Source organism: Leucoraja erinacea, chromosome 12 (assembly GCF_028641065.1).
Source record: "Leucoraja erinacea ecotype New England chromosome 12, Leri_hhj_1, whole genome shotgun sequence".
Taxonomy (NCBI): Eukaryota; Metazoa; Chordata; class Chondrichthyes; order Rajiformes; family Rajidae; genus Leucoraja; species Leucoraja erinaceus.
The window spans coordinates 43,828,507-43,848,526 of NC_073388.1; the positions used below are offsets into that span (position 1 = coordinate 43,828,507).

The 20,020-nt window shown below is 43.9% G+C and overlaps 1 protein-coding gene across 1 annotated transcript in view; it reads left to right on the forward strand.

The window, feature by feature from the left end:
- The window catches only part of il1rapl2 (interleukin 1 receptor accessory protein-like 2), an 841,694-nt gene extending 826,452 nt beyond the window's left edge, over positions 1–15,242 (forward strand). Inside the window, exon 11 of the mRNA XM_055644012.1 lies at positions 7,629–15,242. Within this exon, the coding sequence (XP_055499987.1) occupies positions 7,629–8,335 (707 nt within the window). The 3' untranslated portion in view covers positions 8,336–15,242. The remainder of the gene's footprint in view (positions 1–7,628) is intronic.
- Positions 15,243–20,020: the final 4,778 nt, after the last annotated feature.

Here is a 20,020-nt window from a genome sequence, read left to right on the forward strand (position 1 = left end):
GGCGGGACTGTCATATGCTGAGAGAATGGAGCAGCTGGGCTTGTACGCTCTGGATTTTAGAAGGACGAGAGGGGATCTCATTGAAACATATAAGTTTGTTAAGGGCTTGGACACGCTAGAGGCAGGATACATGTTCCCGATGTTGGGGGAGTCCAGAACCAGGGGCCACAGTTTAAGAATAAGGAGTAAGCCATTTATAACGGAGATGAGGAAACACTTTTTCTCACAGATAGTGGTGAATCTGTGGAATTCTCTGCCTCAGAGGGCGGTGGAGGCAGGTTCTCCGGATGCTTTCAAGAGAGAGCTAGATAGGGCTCTTAAAAATAGCAGTCAGGGGATATGGAGGGAAGGCAGGAACGGGGTACTGATTGTGGATGATAAGCCATGATCACATCGAAGGGCCGAATGGCCTACTCCTGCACCTATTGTCTATTGTCCATTATTTCCTGGACAAAATTGACTGAAGGACATCTGTAAAAAGAGGACCATTGATTGTGGTGCATTGTCCACACTCTAACATGGGTACAGAACGTAAATAAAGTTTCTTTCCCAATCCTGTAATAATAATGATGTGCAAAATAGTATATATCTGAAATGTATCTCACATTGCAAAGGATTCACAATTAAAAGGACTCTTCCCTCTCTCTAGTTTAGTTTAGTTTAATTTATTATTGTCACGTGTGCCGAGTTACAGTGAAAAGCTTTTTGTTGCGTGCTTTTCAGTCAATGAAAAGACTTTAACATGATTACAATCAAACCGTCCACAGTGTACAGATACAGGATAAAGGTTGTAAAATTTAGTGCAAGATAAAGTTCAGTGCGATTAAAGATAGTTCAAAGGTCTCCAGTGAGATAGATGGCAGGTCAAGACCGTTCTATAGTTGGTGAGAGTACGGTTCAGTTGCCTGATAACAGCTGGGAACAACTGTCCTTTTGGTCTGGTTCACCTTCTGGTATAATTCCACCAGATCACCACGGTGCAAGCAGAGTTCATGTCTGCTTCCTGTTTTCACACAGGATTTGCGATTTATACCACAAAGGAAACCCCAACAGCAGGTAGACTGCAGCGTTCCCATGGCAGCACAGTGTTTGCTTCCCTTTCTTTGCAAGGGTGGCACGGTGGTGCAGTGGTAGTTGCTGCCTAACAACACCAGAGACCCAGGTTCAATCCTGACTACTGGTGCTGCCTGGCACGGAGTTTGTACCTTCTCCCCGCATGTTTTCCCTGGGTTCTCTAGTTTGGCTGGCGACCAGAAGGTAGCCGGTTCAAATCCCGCTTGGAGTGCATACTGTCGTTGTGTCCTTGGGCAAGACACTTCACCCACCTTTGCCTGTAATGGAATGTTACGGCGGCAGGCGCGGGCACACCGCGACGCCCTGTGTCTCCCTTTCAAGGGAGATGCTAAAAATGCATTTCGTTGTCTCTGTACTGTACACTGACAATGACAATAAATTGAATCATTTCATTTCATTTCATTACTCACACACTTCAAAGAAGTACAGTTTGTAGGTTAATTGGATTTGGAAAAATTGTAATGTCCCTTGATGGTGTGAGTGTGTGTGTAGGATAGTGTTAGTGTGCAGGGATCACTAGTCGGTACGGACACGGTGGGCCGAAAGGCTTGTTTCCACATTGTATTTCTAAACTAAAGTTGCTGAATGTTCTCCACCATTATCTTATGTTAAAATTATATTGATCATAATTAATATTGTTGTGTGGATCAAGGTGGAATTTATAGTTTACTTTGGGGTTTAGTTTAGAGATGCAAGGTGGAAAGGCTCCTTGGCGCACCGAGTCCACACCGACCAGTGATCATTCGTAAAGTAGGTTAGCGTAGTTTAGTTAGAGATACAGAACAGAAACAAGCCCTTCAGCCCACCAAGTCCGCACCGTCCAACGATCCCTGTACACTAGCACTATCCTACACACTGGGGACAATTTACAATTTTACCAAAGCCAATTAACCTACAAAATTTGGAGTGTGGGAGGAAATCGGAGCAGCTGGGTCCAAAAATCGGAAAGCCCGTGTGGTCACTGGGGGAATATACAAACTCTGTACAAACACCCATAGTCAGGATCGGACCTGGGTCTCTGGCCCGTGAGGTTGCAACTCTACCACTACGTCACCGGGCACAAGTAATCCAGAGCAATATTACATTGACATGAAGCAGGATGTGAATCTCAATGGAATATTTCACAACTGCATCAGTTCAATAGTTCGATCGTTACATTATTGTCACATGTACACAAATACAAAGAAATGTTTTGTTTTGCCTACAGTCCAGTACAATCATACTATACACATGCACAATCACAAGCAGTACAAGAGTACAATGAATATAGTGTTAAAAATAAAGTAGATTTCTTCTGAGGCAGTAAACAAGGAGTTGCCATGTTTTCAACACCATCTTGTAGCTTTTCAAGTATCAAGTTGGGAGGCGCAGTGGTAGAGTTGCCTCACTACGGGTGCTGTCTCTATGGAGTTTGTATGTTCTCCCTGTGACCACACAGGTTTTCTCAGGGTGCCCCAGTTTCCTCCCACATTCCAAAGATGTGCAGGTTTGTAGGTTAATTAGCCTCTATCAATTGTCCCTAGAGTGTCAACTGTACAGGGTGATTATTGTTCAGCATGGACTTGGTGGGCCGATGGTGCCTGTTTATGCGCCGTATCTCCAATCTAAACTAAGCTAAAGTTGATGAAAGTATTGAGACTCATCATAGGAACATGGAAAATAGGTGCAGGAGTAGGCCATTCGGCCCTTCGAGCCTGCACCGCCATTTAATATGATCATGGCTGATCATCCAACTCAGTATCCTGGACCTGCCTTCTCTCCATACCCCCTGATCTCTTTAGCCACAAGGGCCACATCTAACTCCCTCTTAAATATTGCCAATGAACTGGCCTCAACTACCTTCTGTGGCAGAGAATTCCAGAGATTCACCACTGTGTGAAAAATGTTTTCCTCATCTCGGTCCTAAAAGATTTCCCCCTTATCCTTAAACTGTGACCCCTTGTTCTGGACTTCCCCAACATCGGGAACAATCTTCCTGCATCTAGCCTGTCCAACCCCTTAAGAATTTTGTAAGTTTCTATAAGATCCCCCCTCAATCTTCTAAATTCTAGCGAGTACAAACTGAGTCTATCCAGTCTTTCTTCATATGAAAGTCCTGACATCCCAGAAATCAGTCTGGTGAACCTTTTCTGTACTCCCTCGATGGCAAGAATGTCTTTCCTCAGATTAGGAGACCAAAACTGTACGCAATACTCCAGGTGTGGTCTCACCAAGACCCTGTACAACTGCAGTAGAACCTCCCTGCTCCTATACTCAAATCCTTTAGCTATGAATGCTAACATACCTTTCGCCTTCTTCACTGCCTGCTGCACCTGCATGCCTACTTTTAATGACTGGTGTACCATGACACCCAGGTCTCGTTGCATCTCCCCCTTTCCTAATCGGCCACCATTCAGGTAATAGTCTACTTTCCTGTTTTTGCCACCAAAGTGGATAACCTCACATTTATTGTATTGGATTGTTGTATTGTATTGTATTTTAATGACCACACAGCCAGGCTGGTGGAATTTGTTATCAGTACAGCTCGGTACAGGTTCCAACATTTCATCAAACATTAAACATATAACATAGATATACATACAAACAGACGCATTACATAATACATAAGGGCCATGCTTCTCACCGTACAGAGTTTAAAATGTTAATTGCAGTGGGAATGAAACTGTTTTTGAAGCGGTTTGTTTTGGAGGCAATTGTCCTGTAACGCCTCCCAGAGGGCAGTAGCTGAAAGGCATAGTGTGCAGGGTGAGTAGGATCAGAGATGATCTTGCGGGCTCTGTGTAGTGTCCGTTTGTGATAAAGTGATTCAAGGGATGGTAGGGGTAAGCCAATAATTTTTGATGCTCTGTTGATGATGCGCTGTAATTTCTTCCGGGAGAGTGAGTCGAGACTGCCGAACCAGACTGTGATGGATGAAGTGAGGATACTTTCGATGATGGCTGTATAGAAGCGGAGCATGAGATGAGACCTTACTCTGAACTTCCTGAGCTGTCAGAGATGGAAAAGTCTTTGCTGGGCTTTTCCATAGATGTGGTTTGCGTTTGTGGTCCATTTGAGGTTGTTGCTGATGTGGGTTCCAAGGAGTTTGAATGTGTCAGTGATGGAGGACAACTCAATGCATTTGCCCACTTACCCAGCCTATCCAAGTCACCTTGCAGCCTCCTAGCATCCTCCTCACAGCTAACATTGCCCCCCAGCTTCGTGTCATCCGCTAACTTGGAGATGTTGCATTCAATTCCCTCATCCAAATCATTAATATATATCGTAAATAGCTGGGGTCCCAGAACTGAGCCTTGCGGTACCCCACTAGACACTGCCTGCCATTGTGAAAAGGACCCGTTTACTCCTAATCTTTGCTTCCTGTCTGCCAGCCAGTTCTCTATCCACATCAATACTGAACCCCCAATACCGTGTGCTTTAAGTTTGTATACTAATCTCTTATGTGGGACCTTGTCGAAAGCCTCCTGAAAGTCCAGATATAACACATCCACTGGTTCTCCCTTATCCACTCTACTAGTTACATCCTCGAAAAATTCTATAAGATTCGTCAGACATGATTTACCCTTCATAAATCCATGCTGACTTTGTCCAATGATTTCACCACTTTCCAAATGTGTTGCTATCCCATCTTTAATAACTGTTTCTAGCAGTTTCTCCACTACCGACGTTAGACTAACTGGTCTGTAATTCCCCGTTTTCTCTCTCCCTCCCTTTTTAAAAAGTGGTGTTACATTAGCTACCCTCCAATCCTCAGGAACTACTCCCGAATCTAAAGAGTTTTGAAAAATATCACTAATGCATCCACTATTTCTGGGGCTACTTCCTTAAGTACTCTGGGATGCAGCCTATCTGGCCCTGGTGATTTATCGAACTTTAATCCATTCAATTTACCTAACACCACTTCCCGGCTAACCTGGATTTCACTCAGTTCCTCCATTTCATTTGAACCCCGGTCCCCTGCTATTTCCGGCAGATTATTAATGTCTTCCTTAGTGAAGACAGAACCAATGTAGTTATTCAATTGGCCTGCCATGTCCTTGTTCCCCATGATCAATTCCCTTGTTTCTGACTGCAAGGGACCTACATTTGTTTTTAACTAATCTTTTTCTTGTTCCCTGCCAGTTTTCTTTCATAATCTATTTTCCCTTTCCTAATTAAGCCCTTTGTCCTCCTCTGCTGGTCTCTGAATTTCTCCCAGTCCTCTAGTAGGCTGCTTTTTCTGGCTAATTTGTACGCTTCATCTTTTGTTTTAATACTATCCCTGATTTCCCTTGTTATCCACGGATGCACTACCTTCCCTGATTTATTTTTTTGCCAAACTGGGATGAAAAATTGTTGTAGTTCATCCATGCAGTCTTTAAATGCCTTCCATTGCATATCCACCGTCAACCCATTAAGAATCAATTGCCAGTCTATCTTGGTCAATTCACGTCTCATACCCTCAGTTACCATTCTTTAAGTTCAGGACCCTTGTTTCTGAATTAACTATGTCACTCTCCATCCTAATGAAGAACTCAACCATATTATGGTCACTCTTGCCCAAGGGGCCACGCACAACAAGACTGCTAACTAACCCTTCCTCATTACTCAATACCCAGTCTAAAATAGCCTACTCTCTCGTTGGTTCCTCTACATGTTGGTTTAGAAAACTATCCCGCATACATTCCAAGAAATCCTCTTCCTCAGCACCTTTGCCAATTTGATTCACCCAATCTATATATAGATTGAAGTCACCCATTATAACTGTTTTACCTTTGTTGCACGCATTTCTAATTTCCTGTTTGATGCCATCCCCAATTCCACTACTACTGTTAGGTGGCCTGTACACAACTCCCACTAGCGTTTTCTGCCCCTTAGTGTTTCGCAGCTCTACCCATATCGATTCCACATCCTCAAAGCTAATGTCCTTCCTTTCTATTGCGTTAATCTGCTCTCTAACCAGCAACGCTACCCCACCTCCTTTCCCTTTCTGTCTATCCCTCCTGAATATTGAATATCCCTGGATGTTCAGCTCCCAGCCTTGGTCACCCTGGAGCCATGTCTCCGTGATCCCAACTATATCATAGTCATTAATAGCTATCTGCACATTCAACTCATCCACCTTGTTAAGAATGCTCCTTGCATTGAGACACAAAGCCTTCAGGCTTGTTTTTACAACACTCTTACCCCTTATACTATTATGCTGAAAAGTGGCCCTTTTTGATTTTTGCCCTGGATTTGCCTGCCTGCCACTTTTACTTTTCACCTTGCTACCTATTGCTTCTACCCTCATTTTACACCCCTCTGTCTCTACGCTCACACATTTAAGAAACCCTTTCCCTTTAACTCCATCCTCCACTATCCCATTCGACACCCCACCCCCCTTATTCAGTTTTCCTGGCCTGGCCTTATCCTGGCCTTACGGACCCGTTGTCCTGGAAACGGTACTGGGTCGGTGTTGTAAGGATCGGCCTGGCTTGGCGATGCTGTCGGTATCCACCACCACCGCTCCGTGCCGCTGTGGGATCCGCTTGATTTATATACTGTATACACTCCCCTGACCTCATGAGGCCTACAGCAGCATTTTTGTGAGTGTGTGGGAGGTGACACAGCCCATTCACAGGCACTGATCTTCCCCTTCCCCTTCCATCGCCGATATCTCCTCAGACATTGAAGTAGACAAAAAAGTCAAACCATGAATGGCACGGTGGCACAATGGTAGAGTAGTTGCCTTACAATGCTACAGACCTGGGTTCCATCCTGACTATGGGTGCTGTCTGCATGGAGGTTATACATTCTCCATGTGACCATGTAGATTTTCTCCAGCTGCTCCCATTTCCTACCACACTCCACACTCCATAGATGTGCAGCTTTGTGGGGCTTGTGTAAACTCATGTCATAGGAGCAGAATTAGGCCATTCAGCCCATCAAGTCTAAGAGTAGACATTCAATTATGCTTGATCTATCTTTCCCTCTCAGCCCCCGTTCTCCTGCCTTCTCTGCATAACTCCTGTACTAATCAAAAATCTATCAACCTCTGCCTTAAACATATCCATTGTTGGTCTCCACAGCCTTCTGTGTTAATGAATTCCACAGGTTCATCACCCTTTGACTAAAGACATTCTTCCTCATCTCCTTTAAAACAGTACATCCTTTTATTATGAGGCCATGGCCTCTGGCACTAGACTCTTCCATGAGTGGAAACATCCTCTCCACATCTATTCTATCCAGGCCTTTCACTAGTCGGTAAAATTCAATGAGGTCCTCTCTCTGAACACCCCCTCCTCTGAACTATCTCCCCCCACCACACCTCTCATCCCCCCCTCCTCTCATCTATCCCCCCCCCACCCCACCTCCCCCCCCCCCCCCCCCCCCCCCCCCCCCCCCATGCCTGCCTCACCCCTCAATCAGTCTGAAGAAGGTTCCCGGCCCCAAACGTAATCTATCCATGTTCTCTAGGGATGCTGCCTGACCTGCTGAGTTACTCCAGCACTTTGTGTCTTGCTTTCTAAACCAGCGTCTGCAGTTCCTTGTTTCCACAAATAAATGTTCTTCTTCCCTTTCTTAACCTGCAGCTTACCTGGAAGACTTGGCGCGGTGCGTCGATCAGAGTCGGAGGCTGATTATTGTGTTGACGGCCGATTACATCATACGACGTGGGTGGAGCATATTCCAACTGGAAAACAGACTACACAACATGCTCGTAACTGGTGAACTCAAAGTTATTTTGATCGAATGCCCTAACGTGCAAGGGGTGATGAACTACCATGAAATTGAAGCCTTAAAAGACAACATAAAACTTTTATCCATCATCAAGTGGTGCGGGCCGAATTGTAACAAACTGAATTCCAAGTTTTGGAAGAAGGTCCAGTATGAGATGCCCATTAAGAAGAAGGAGCCAATGGCACGTGGCCAAGTCTTGGATTCTGGTGAACAGGGTATTTTTGGTGAACTTCAAGCTGTCTCCACTGTTTCCATGGCAGCCAACTCTGCCACGCTTGGACCTTCCCCCACGGAGCTGCAACCCAGCTTTCACAAAGCAGACCATATGCAACTCAGGCATTACTGCCGAACTTACGAGTACGACTTTGCCCCCGCGACAGTGCCCATTACCTCGATAAGCAATCAACATACCTACTGCAATATTCCAATGTCCCTCATCAATGGAGAGGTGCCACAGATTATTATCACCAGAGATCCCTCCATCCGGGGTAACCCCATGGGTAACGAAACCCTGCCAATGCCTCCACGAGAGATTGGCATCACTAGCGACATCTGGTAAGGGTTAGGCAGAAGGGGACCTCATTTCCCTCGTCTCTCCACCCACCCTCCCATCCAGAGGCTCACAGGGAAACAAGAACCTACGTTAAACTCATGAGCCGTGAACACCTCCTCATTCATGCAATATCCTCGAACAATGTTATCTTTCAGAACATTGTGTGTGTGCGTGTGTGTGAGCTTGTATATTTTAGTTGGGATATTAAGAAGGTTGTCAGCCTGTGCTATAGATTGGCTTAAACCCTACTGCGCACAGTTGCCAAATCTGAATCAGTCAATGATAGCAGACATTGTTTTGAGTGCGTCACTGATTTTCACAGTCAGTACAAAGCTGATGTGTCAATTTTTGGAACTGTCCCCCATAAAAAAGTTGGGGTATTGATTGAAACTTTTGATACTGTGATGAACATATTTTGTTAGCCTAGGTTATTAAGGGTTACGATAGGAACCAAAGGATGTTGATGGAGCTAACCATGATCTAATAGAATGTGGGAACATGTTCGAAGGGCTGAATGGCCTCTTTCTGTTCCTCTGTTCCTAGCCTCTTGGGCTACATATACTTGAGAAACATTGTTAGAAGTGAGGACACTAGAAATGTATATTTTGGCTTCCATTTCTACTCTGTCCAGTGCATGTTTTCACGGATGTTGACAACAATGTCACTGGAAGCAAAGTAGGAGACTTGAGCAGCCATGAATTCCGACCAGATTTTTAAAAAAACCCACAGCCAAATCTTGCAAGTTTAATGACGACAAAGTGGTTAAATATAATGTACAGGACACTACTGAGTGTGGTACTGTCAGCCTGTTACTGAGGGGCTCTAATGTTTTGCACAATGACTTGATGTGTTCCATCACTTTTTTATGTTCCACTTTCCCTTTGCGATCAATTTCTTTTGCCACAAAGTGTTTCTCACAGCCTATCAATCTCAGCATTCCGCATTAATACCGCTACTAAAACAAAATACTTCAACCTGATTTCTTCTTGAGTGGTTGGTGTCATTAAGAGTGGACTTTATCCTCCTTGATGCAATTTACCTAGCAATATTGTTGCACCCTCACCACTTTCCCTGCCCACATGTCTCCCCCTACTTTGGACTTTAGAGATACAGCACGGAAACAGGACCTTCGGCCCATCGAGTCCGTGCCGACCACCGATCACCCCAAATACTAGCACTATGCTACATATTATGGACACTTTACAATTTTACCAATTAGCCTACAAACCTGTACGTCTTTGAAGAGTGGGAGGAAACCGGAGCACCCGGAGAAAACCCAGGTGGTCACAGGGAGAACATACAAACTCCGTACAGACAGCACCCAAATCAGGATCGAACCTGGGTCTCTGGCGCTTTTCGGCAGCAACTCCTCTGCTGCGCCTCTGTGCCGCCGTATCTCATGGAGAAGTCAAATGTAAGGCATTGCATGCAAAGGAAATTCAACAGGTTTGTGGAATGGAATGTCAGTGCCCTGGTCATTCAGACAAATACACACATATTTAAAGAACGGCATGTAAATTCACTGCATCAACAAACTTTTAAACACAGCACATTGGATAAAAAAAAACATCTACTCTGTGAGTGACAGTGCAAGATTTATTTCAAGTCATAGTCATGGAGAGGGAACAGGAAACCAGCTCTTCACCGACCAACTTGCCCCATCTACTCTAGTCCCACCAGCCTGTGTTTGGCCCATATCCCTCTAAACCTGCCCTATCCGTGTACCTGCATAAATGTTTATTAAACATTGTGATAGTACCTGCTCCAACTACTTCCTCCAGCATCTCATTCCATACACCCACCAACATTTTTTTTAAAATTACACCTTAGGTTCCCATTAAATCATTCCTCCCTCAACTGAAACCTATGTCCTCTGGTTGTCGATTACACTATTCTGGGCAAAATACTCTGTGTGTTTATCCAATATATTCCCCTGATGTCCTATTCAAGATTAAATTGTTTTCAATAGGTTTCTGCCAGTCGTACAGTTGTAAGTCAGGCAATCCCTTGTCATCATCTCTTTGCCTATCATTGATGTACTAGGGCTGCATGGTGGTACAGTGATAGACTTGCTGCCTAACAGCACCAGATACCCCGTGTTTGATCGTGACAATGGGTGCTGACTGTACGGAGTTTGTACGTTCTCCCTGTGACCGCATGGGCTTTCTCGAGGTGCTCCAGTTTCCTCCCGTATCCGAAAGACGTTCGGGTTTGTAGGTTAATTGGCTTCTGTATATTGTCCCTAGTGTGAGAGATAGTGCTAGTGCTCGTCTATGTTAATTCAATGGGCTGGAGGTCCTATTTCCACATTGTACTCTAAACCTTTGACACAAAATGCAAGCCGACTGCTTTCTGAAGCGGACTGTGGTTCCTTTTAAACCATGTCTGCGTAAATGGTTACTCAGTGACGCAATTGTTTTATTTCTGTAACTGTTTAGCATAAAAGCATCATCTGCATGGATGATATTTCTTCGTGGGGCTAGGCAAAAGGTCAGAACGATGTTAGTGTGAGTTCTAAGTGGGGTGGCACAGTGGCGCATCTCATAGAGCTACTTCCTCATAACGGATACAAGGAACTGCAAATGCTGGTTTACAAAAAAGAGGAACACAAAGTGCTGGTGGAACTCAATAAGGTTCAGGTATTATCTCTGGAGAACATGGATAGGTGACGCTTCAGGTCAGGACCTTCTTCAGACAGTCTTAAGAATGGTCCCAACTCGAAATGTCACTGAGCAATCTTCTGCAGAGCCTGACCAGCTGAGTTATGCCAGCATTTTGTGTCTATTTTTGCTACCTCATAGTGCCAGAGACCCGGGTTCAATCCTAACCTCTGGTCCTATCCGTGTGGTAAATTTGTGAGGTCTTCCTGTCACCATGTAAGTTTCCTCCGGTTGCCCTGGTTTCCTCCCACATCCCAATAGTCTACTTTAGTGACGTTAGACTTTAAAGAAATGCAGCGAGGGTACAGGTCCTTCAGCCCACCCCATACATTCACCCTATCCTGCACACTAGGGACAATTCATTTTTTTACCAAAGCCAATTAACCTACAAACCTGCCGTCTTTGGAAAATGGAAACCGGAGCACCCAGAGAATACTCATGCAGTCACGGTGAGAATGTACAAACTCCATACAGACAGCACCCAGAGTCAGGATCGAACCCGGCTCTCTGGCGCTGTAAGGCAGCAACTCGTCCGCTCTGCCACCACGCCACCCGTCCGATGTTATAATTTGCAGAAATGACTGGTAGAAAACAGTCAAGAGAGAGGAAGCAGGAACATTTCCTCCTTCCCCATCCATTGGAGGGCAGACCTCAGTGCCCAGACTGACCAATTAATTCTACACAGATAGAGTTCAACCCATAGACGTCTAATCCTACATCTTTTACTTTTACTTATCCAGTAAATAACTGTTAAATAAAATGTAACTTGAGTGAGCCATACATAACAGTGACATTCTCTACAGAGTAGTTTAGTTTATTGTTGTCACATGTACCAGGTAGTGTGAAAAGCTTTTTTGATGTGTGCTATCCAGTCAGCGGAAAGACTAGACGTGATTACAATCAAGCCGTCTACAGTTTACAGATACAGCATAAAGGGAATGATGTTTAGTGCAATATAACGTCCAATAAAGTCTGATTAAAGATAGTCCGAGGGTCTCCAACGGGGTAGATGGGAGGTTAGGACTGCTCTCTCTAGTTGGTACAGTGATCCAAAAATTATTTTGCTCAGTTAGTTCTTGCAGGGAAATAGGTAATGGTGTACAAATACTTTGGCAGTTAACTAATGAAGCCCTTTGTCATTATTTGTTTTTGAATGGAAGGGGTGTTTGAGCATTGTCCATTCTTGGCTTCCCTTGAGGAGATGGTGGTGAGCCATCTCCATGAACTACTCAAACCCACCTGCGTGGTTACAGGAGGCAGCAACTCTCACAGTATTTAGGAAGTAACTCAATGAACCCTCGGTATAGAAGGCTACAGTCCAAGCATTGGTAAATTGGAATATGTAGAAAGGAACCACAGATGCTGGTTTACATCGCAGATAGACACAAAATGCAGGCGTAACTCAGCGGGACAGGCAGCATCTGTGGAGAGATGTAATGGGTGACATTTCGGGTCAAGACCGTTCTTCAATGGAAATAGTCACAATAGAGACTTGAGGCCTGGCAATAGTATGGTGGGCCGAAGGGCCTGCTTCTGAGCTGTATAACTACGACTTTTCAATGAACTGTTGTTGGGTAGGAAACTCCACCATTTAGAGTTACCAATAATGTAAGGGCAATATATATAAAAGGTTAAGGAAGTTAGAGTGAGCTGCATGCTCCCCCCCCCCCCACCTCTCTCCTTTAATAAATGTGAATGGACTAAAAATGAAGTGTAGCAGTATAATGGCCTGCATCAGCGAACTGGTCCTCTCTGCCAGGGCACTGCCCCAAATAATGCCATATTATACTCTTGGTGCAGGTTGCCATTGTCTTCCAGAGAGGATTGTTCCAGTCCAATTTTCATGCAGAATAGGATATCAAAGGACACATCGGGCTGTCAAAGGACTGTCAAAAAACTGCGGTGGAAAGAGTTAGGTTCTGCTCGTGAAATTAATAACAGCTAGATTGAATATAGCAAAGTAATTCCAACTCCCAGCTCAAGGCAGTGAATAACATGCAACTTTGCCTAGAGGTTAGGACTTTTAAAATTATGTTATAAAATAATTCTACACCTACCGTAATGTAATGTGCTACATGCATGTTAATGCAGAACAGGATGTCCCTTGCATATGATATTCCTGGCCGCGTGAAGCTATACGGACCTGTATCAAATACAGGTCCGCCACCGATATTCCGGCAACTGGTGATCTGGCACCTCCTTTAATCCGGACAAAATTCCGAGAGCCCACTTGAAATTCCCCCTGGAAGTCCTCCCGAATAATGCCAGGTGATGCAGTCGACCTCCACCACATCAGAGCTTCCCTGCTTGATCGGCCAGTCGAATTTGCTCCCTGCAGCCGGTACTTTGGAACTCCAGCCCAGCCGGAGCCAGCAGATCCGTTCCCTTAGCCAACATCCACGGCCGATTCGCGAGCCGGTATCTCGACCTCCCCCAAGGCTGCGACCTCTGTTGGTCCGGCAAAATGTATAGTGCGGCAAGGCGCTGATACTAAGGGTGCCGGAAAATCGGTGGTGGACCTGTACTTGAAAGGCTGACTTGTTGGTTTGGGATAGCATTGAGGATTAGGCATTGACAAAATTGGGGGGTGACCAGCAAGTAAGTGGAATTAGCCCTGTGACAGGATTCATAGGGACTTTTTAAAATCTAGGGGCAAGTGGCTCAAGAGATGCACAGAGGTTGATTCACTGGGCTTCCTCACTACAGTACTGAGGTGCGGAGGTTCAAGGTGGCAGAAAGTGCTGTAAGCATCGATGGAAACTGCTTCAACAGGTAAGTAAAGAGGATATACCAGGATAACACACACAAAAAACAGAGGAAGATTTTTCATTCACAAAATATGTTACCACGATCTGGCACGCCCTCACTGAAAAGATGAAGGATGCAGAATCAGAAATAACTTTCGAAAAGGGAACTGGATGTGTACTTGAATTTATTGATACAATAGGCTGCTTCCTGCCTGGTTTGAATGTATAACTATGTTGTGGAGCACATGGAATTTATTGATTTAAGGGCTGCTCAGGTTTCTCAGAGCATGCGTGTCCTCTCAAAGAATCATCACATCTGCCGACGTGACCACCAATAAATTCCACGCATGAACCACGCTTATACCAGGGCAGTTTGCCCACTCGATAGACAGACGCTGCTTATTTGATGACCAGGATTGCTAAAAGATAAGCTGGCTTACTTTAATGGGATCAGGTAAGAGCTGCCATCCCCAATAACCAACCAGAGCTGTTCGACTGACCATTACTCCCCCCCCCACCCCCGAATCCAATGTAAATAAACACAAAGCCTTTAAGTAATATTGTTATTCAAGCTGTCGATCTTTTCAGATGGCGTAACTCATTTCAGAAACTCGGAGCTGAAAAGATGTAGAGTAACTAGTTTTAACTCAGCGATTGCACTTTCCAGACACATCTTGATTGAGTATGATGGTCAACTTGACAGGTGAGCAAGCTTTAAGATGCTCCACTCAATTCCAGTCCCCTTGAAGGCCATAAGACGTCCATTACCATTCTGAAAGCAGATACAATGAAGATGTTTTCACAGATTCATTTGTTAGATTTTATGAGCACAGAACATACAGCGTCCCATACGTATCATAGCACAACCTTCTTGCTAAAAAGAGAAAAATAATTTTTTTGGATTCCTTGTATAGTACCAGTTAGCTGTTCGGAAAAATTTTACTACCTGTACATAAATATTTTTGTATTTAAAGGGGGTGATTTCGCCACCTTTGGTATACAAGTAATTTCAGGAACGGAATCACCGAGTTATTCGCCAATTTTGTAAAGTGGTCCACTCTGTGGTCTTCTCACTTAAAAACCTTGTGTTAATATATCTCCTTAATGCAAATTGTTCTGTAACACAAAACAATAAAAAAAAAACTGCATGTAAATGAAATGGGACTTTTCTTATGTTGGAAAGAAATTTGCAAAACATTAATTGATGGCCTGGCAAGGTGTGGTAAGGTGCTGTACTATCCTCTGATTGCAACTTCAAGTGCTATCGTTCGAGTTTCAAATATGCCAGATAATGATAGATCTGCATCCTCAATCCTGGCCAGGTCACTGTGTGACTAGTCTGCAATAGTGAATGTTCCTTTTAGCTCACCTCTTTAACAAAATCTCTATTTTACTTTTAACTTATGCCATCTTTGCTACCGAGAACCTTGTACTGTATTTATAATGAGAAAACTCAATATTTGTTGATGCGGAACAGTTATTTATCAAACACAATAAAATACAAGACTGAGAAAAAAAAAATCTATGGTGTTTATTGCAACATCTTTGTTTAGTTTATAATTTAGTTTAGAGATATAGTGCGGAAACTGGTCCTTTGGTCCACCGAGTCCGCGCCGACCAATGATCCCCGCACACTAGTGGCAACTTACAGTTTTACCGAAGCCAATTATCCTACAAACCTGCACATCTTTGGAACGCGGGAAGGACCCGGAGCACCCGGGGAAAACCCATGTGGTCACAGGGAGAACGTAAAACTCCATATAGACAGCACCCATAGTCAGGATCGAACCCGGGTCCCTGGAACTGTAAGGCAGCAACTCTACCACTGCGCCACCGTACCAAACTTGTTTTCGGATTTGTATTCATGAGGCTGAAAGTTTGTGAAATAATTTAGTTTAGAGATGCAACATGGAAACAGGTCCTTCGGCAACAAAGCCCACATTGATCATCGATCACCTGTTCGCACTTGTTGTATGTTATCCCACTTTCTCTTCCATTTCTTGCACACCGAGGCCGATTAACCTACAGACCCGCATGTCTTTGCGATGTGGGGGGAAACTGGAGCACCCAGAGGAAGTCCACGTGGTCACAGGGAGAACATGCAAAGTCCGCACAGACAGCATCCAAGGTGTGGATTAAACCTGGGTTTCTGGCGCTGCAAGGCAGCAACTATGCCTACTGCACCACTGTGCCACGCCACACTCCGTAAACTGAACAACTGAACAATCCCTAATATTGAACAATTATAAGAAGATTGTCCTCAGTTGCATTGTAATATTCTCAGTATGAGTTTCAAGAATCGGTTCTAATATTACTTCACTCAGGAACAAGCTGCTAGAGGAGGTAGTTGAGGATACTATATGATACTACAGCATTTAGACTCATAGAGTCATGCAGTCACATAGCACAGAAACAGGCCCTTCGGCCCAGTTAGCACATGCCGATCAAGGTACCCTATCTACACTAGTCCCACCTGCCGGCATTTGGCCCATATCCCTCGAAACCTCTCCTAAGCATTTACTTGTCCAAATGTGTTTTAAATGTTGTTATAGTTTTGTGCCTCAACTCCCGGCTCCGTCAGTTCATTCCATATACCCACTACTCTCTGTGCAAAAACAGCAGCCCCTGGAACGGATTCAAGCATCAACAACACATTCAAATATTCACTGAAAATTGGCAGCTAGTGCTCTGGAAATCTGTGGGTCAGCTCTGAAAATCTAAGTGAATATTTTCTGAGTGAAACATTGGATTACTCGAGTCAATTCTGGTGGAATGCAATTAATCAAAATCAATGAAGTTCAGTCGAGAAGACTCCAAGCTTGCGTATCCAACATTCCACACATGTTTTCAATGGTCTTGCTCCCAATACTGCTTAAAAATAAGTTACGGAAAGGAAAAAGAGTAGACTGCTGTCATACATTTTTGTTCAATGTGAATTTTTTTGTGGAGATAATGTAGCCAATATTAAATGTAAACATTTAAGAACATATTTCCTTCGGTTTAAGATAGACACAAAGTGTTGGAATAACTCAACGGGTCAGGCAGTGTCTCTGGAGGAAAAAAAATTGATGATGTTTCTGAGTCTGAGGAAGAGTCCTGAAATATCACCTATCTTTTCCACTCCCTGTAAAAACAAAATGGCTCCTAAAAATTAGCAGTGTACCTACTGCCATGTGCAACAGCAGACAGTAGATGGGACTGCTTGAACTTTTGCTACTTTCTCGGCGCCAAATCGTGGTGACACTTGCATCCTCCCTCGGTGAGGTCTGCTGTATGAAGTTATCGGGTTGAATGCAAAACAAAGCCTTGCACTATACCTGGGTACATGTGACAATAAAGTATCATTGAATGAAGTATCATTAAAAGATTGCCATTGGGGGGAGAGGGGTGTGGGGTGGGGATGGACGGTTTGGAGTGTTAAAGGAAGAGATGTGTATCTCACATGATGTTACATGAGAGAATCAGAGAAGAATTAAGCCATCAGGCCAAATACAGGCCACTCCCTGTAAACCACTGTGTGGTTTTACCGGGAGACCTGCAACTTGTTTCCCCAATCTTAATCTAGATCCCTTTTCAAAGCCCTAAATGATTCTGTTCCCACCAGTCACACGTGCAATCAAGTCCAAATCACTGCTACTTTGTGCATGAAGGAAGTTTCTTCTCCCACTCCCCAGATATATTTTATACTTCACTTTTGGTTTCTAACCGTGAGACTTTGACCCGTATAGGAATAGGTTCTTGCATGATCTTTCACTCCACCAAATCTCTTCTTGGGAAGTAAGAGTCTCTCATCGAACCTTGTGACTGAATTTCTTCAGCTCCGAAACCCCTCTAGTGCTCTGAATAAGAAAAAAAAACGTAGGTATTCTCTTTTTATAGATGAAGGAAAGAAGATGAGAAAGAGTGTGTAGAAAGGAACTGCAGATGCTGGTTTATATCGAAGATACAATGTGCTGGAGTAACTCAGTGGATCAGGCAGCTTCTTGGGGGTAAAAGGATGGGTGACGTTTCGGGTCGGGGCCCTTGTTTGGACCCCCAAGGAAAGATAAGGAAGAGACCTGGAAGAGAGAGAGGACACAATCACGTGAGAAACCTGTTTCACATATTCAATGGTTCAATGGTCCCTTTATTATCTCGTGTACCAAGGTACAATGACATTTTTTTTTTCTTGCATACAGGTCAGTAAGGTTATTGCCACACATAAGGACAAAAGTAAATAATACATAGAAATATCTCACTGCTTCCATATGTAAAGGTCATAGAAACATAGAAAATAGGTGCCATTCTGCCCTTCAAGCCAGCACCGCCATTCAAATATGATCATGGCTGATCACCCAAAATCAGTACTCGGCTCCTGTTTTCTCCCCATATCTCTTGATTTCGTTAGCCCAAAGAACTAAATCTAACTCTCTCTTGAAAACATCCAATGAATTGGCCTCCGCTGCCTTCTGTGGCAGAGAATGCCACAGATTCACAACTCTCTAAGTGAAAAAGGTTTCCCTCATCTCAGTCCTAAATGGCCTACCCCTTATTCTTAAACAGTCGCCAGGTTTTGGCTCCATTTCACAGTCCCAACTGCGGCTGGCCATAAAGGCCCATTGCGGTCATCACCTCCAATCAGCCGTCCCGTGAACCGTCGTCCATCTCCTCGCTTGGCCATCTTCAACCTTCGTGCCCCGTGGATGCCTCCCGCAGCCGACCTTAATGCCGCAGAGGATAAGACTCCTGGTTCCTTCTTACCGGCCCATGTGATTCAAAGACTAATGGTCAGAAACTGAAAGTGCTGATTTTATACATTTTAGTTGTTGATTTATAAAATTAGCAGCTGATTCTCAGCACTCACCTCGAGTCCTGGCAACATCCTCATAAACCTTCTCTGCACCCTTTGCAACTTAACATCTTTCCTATAACAGAGTGACCAAAGCTGAACACAATACTCATGAACACAAAGGTAGACACAAGATGCTGGAGTGACTCGGCGGGTCAGGCAGCATCTCTGGAAAAAAGAATTAGGTGACATTTCAGGTTGAGACCCTTCAGTTACTCCAAATGAGACCTCAGCAATGTCCAATGACAAGATCTCCCAAATTCTATACTCAAAACTCTGTCTGATGAAGTGCAATGTACCAAAAGTCTTCTTGACCACTCTAATTACCTGTGATGCCATGGTGGCAAATAGGACTGGCCCAATATGTCATCTTGGTGGACATGGGCAAGGTCGAAGGGCCTGTTTTCGTGCTGCATATGCCTCCATGACTGCATAACTGCTCTTCTTGCAAGAGTATAATGTGTATTTTTCACTCAAATTCCTGAAATTTATACTTAGAATCACATAATTGAAAGCTTATTTGAGGCTTGAATGAATCGTTTAATTGAACCTGCTGTAAAACTGCACCTGAAATCTATTTTACATGTATCTATCTTGATTGTGCTTGCAAAAGTACCAGTGAAAACAGATAACAAACAAAACCTCTCTAGTCAGAAACCTTGTGACTTATTTATAAGGTTTAACTTTTCATCAGACTTAACACTGCAGAAGGATGCGTTCCTTGGTGACTATGTTACAGTGACAAACGTCCACAATCAAAGAGAAAGCTGAACCCTGGACCTCTGCTTCCAGGCAAGATCTCATCCGCAATAAATCATTTATAATTCAAAAGGCAACTGCAGTAGCATTGACTATCTTTTAAAATGCCAACCTAATTTAAAAACCTTGTCTCACATCCAATCGATGGATCTGCTAGCCTTTGTGAAAATTATCATTTATATAGATTTGAAAGTGTGCCAAGCATCAACATTTTCAACCATCATGAATTTCCTTATCTCTAATAAGAAAGGTATTGGAAAGTTGATTCTTCAGAGGTTTATTGGAATTTGGCTTGTCTTTCTCTTTCACTAAGGCTTCTTTTGTTGCTTTTAGTGATGGTCCTTTTTCCAAAAATTTGGTCATCTGATTGATTATAAGACATAGACACAGAAGTAGGACATTCAGCCCAACATGTCTACTCTGCCATTTGATCTATTTTTCCCTTTCAACCTCATTCCCCTACCTTCTCCCTGTAACCGTTGACATTAAGGGGCTGTCCCACTGCGTCGACCTAATTGGCGAGTTTAGAAGAGTTTAGGAGAGTTTGAAAAAATGTCATGTTGAAGACCTCCTTCGACAATGTAGAAGACCTCCTTTGACCTCCTTCGACTATGTTGAAGACTAGCTACGACTAGCTACGACTAACTTCTGGAAAATTGGACACTGAATAGTGGAGAGTGAAGACGACCTCCTTAGA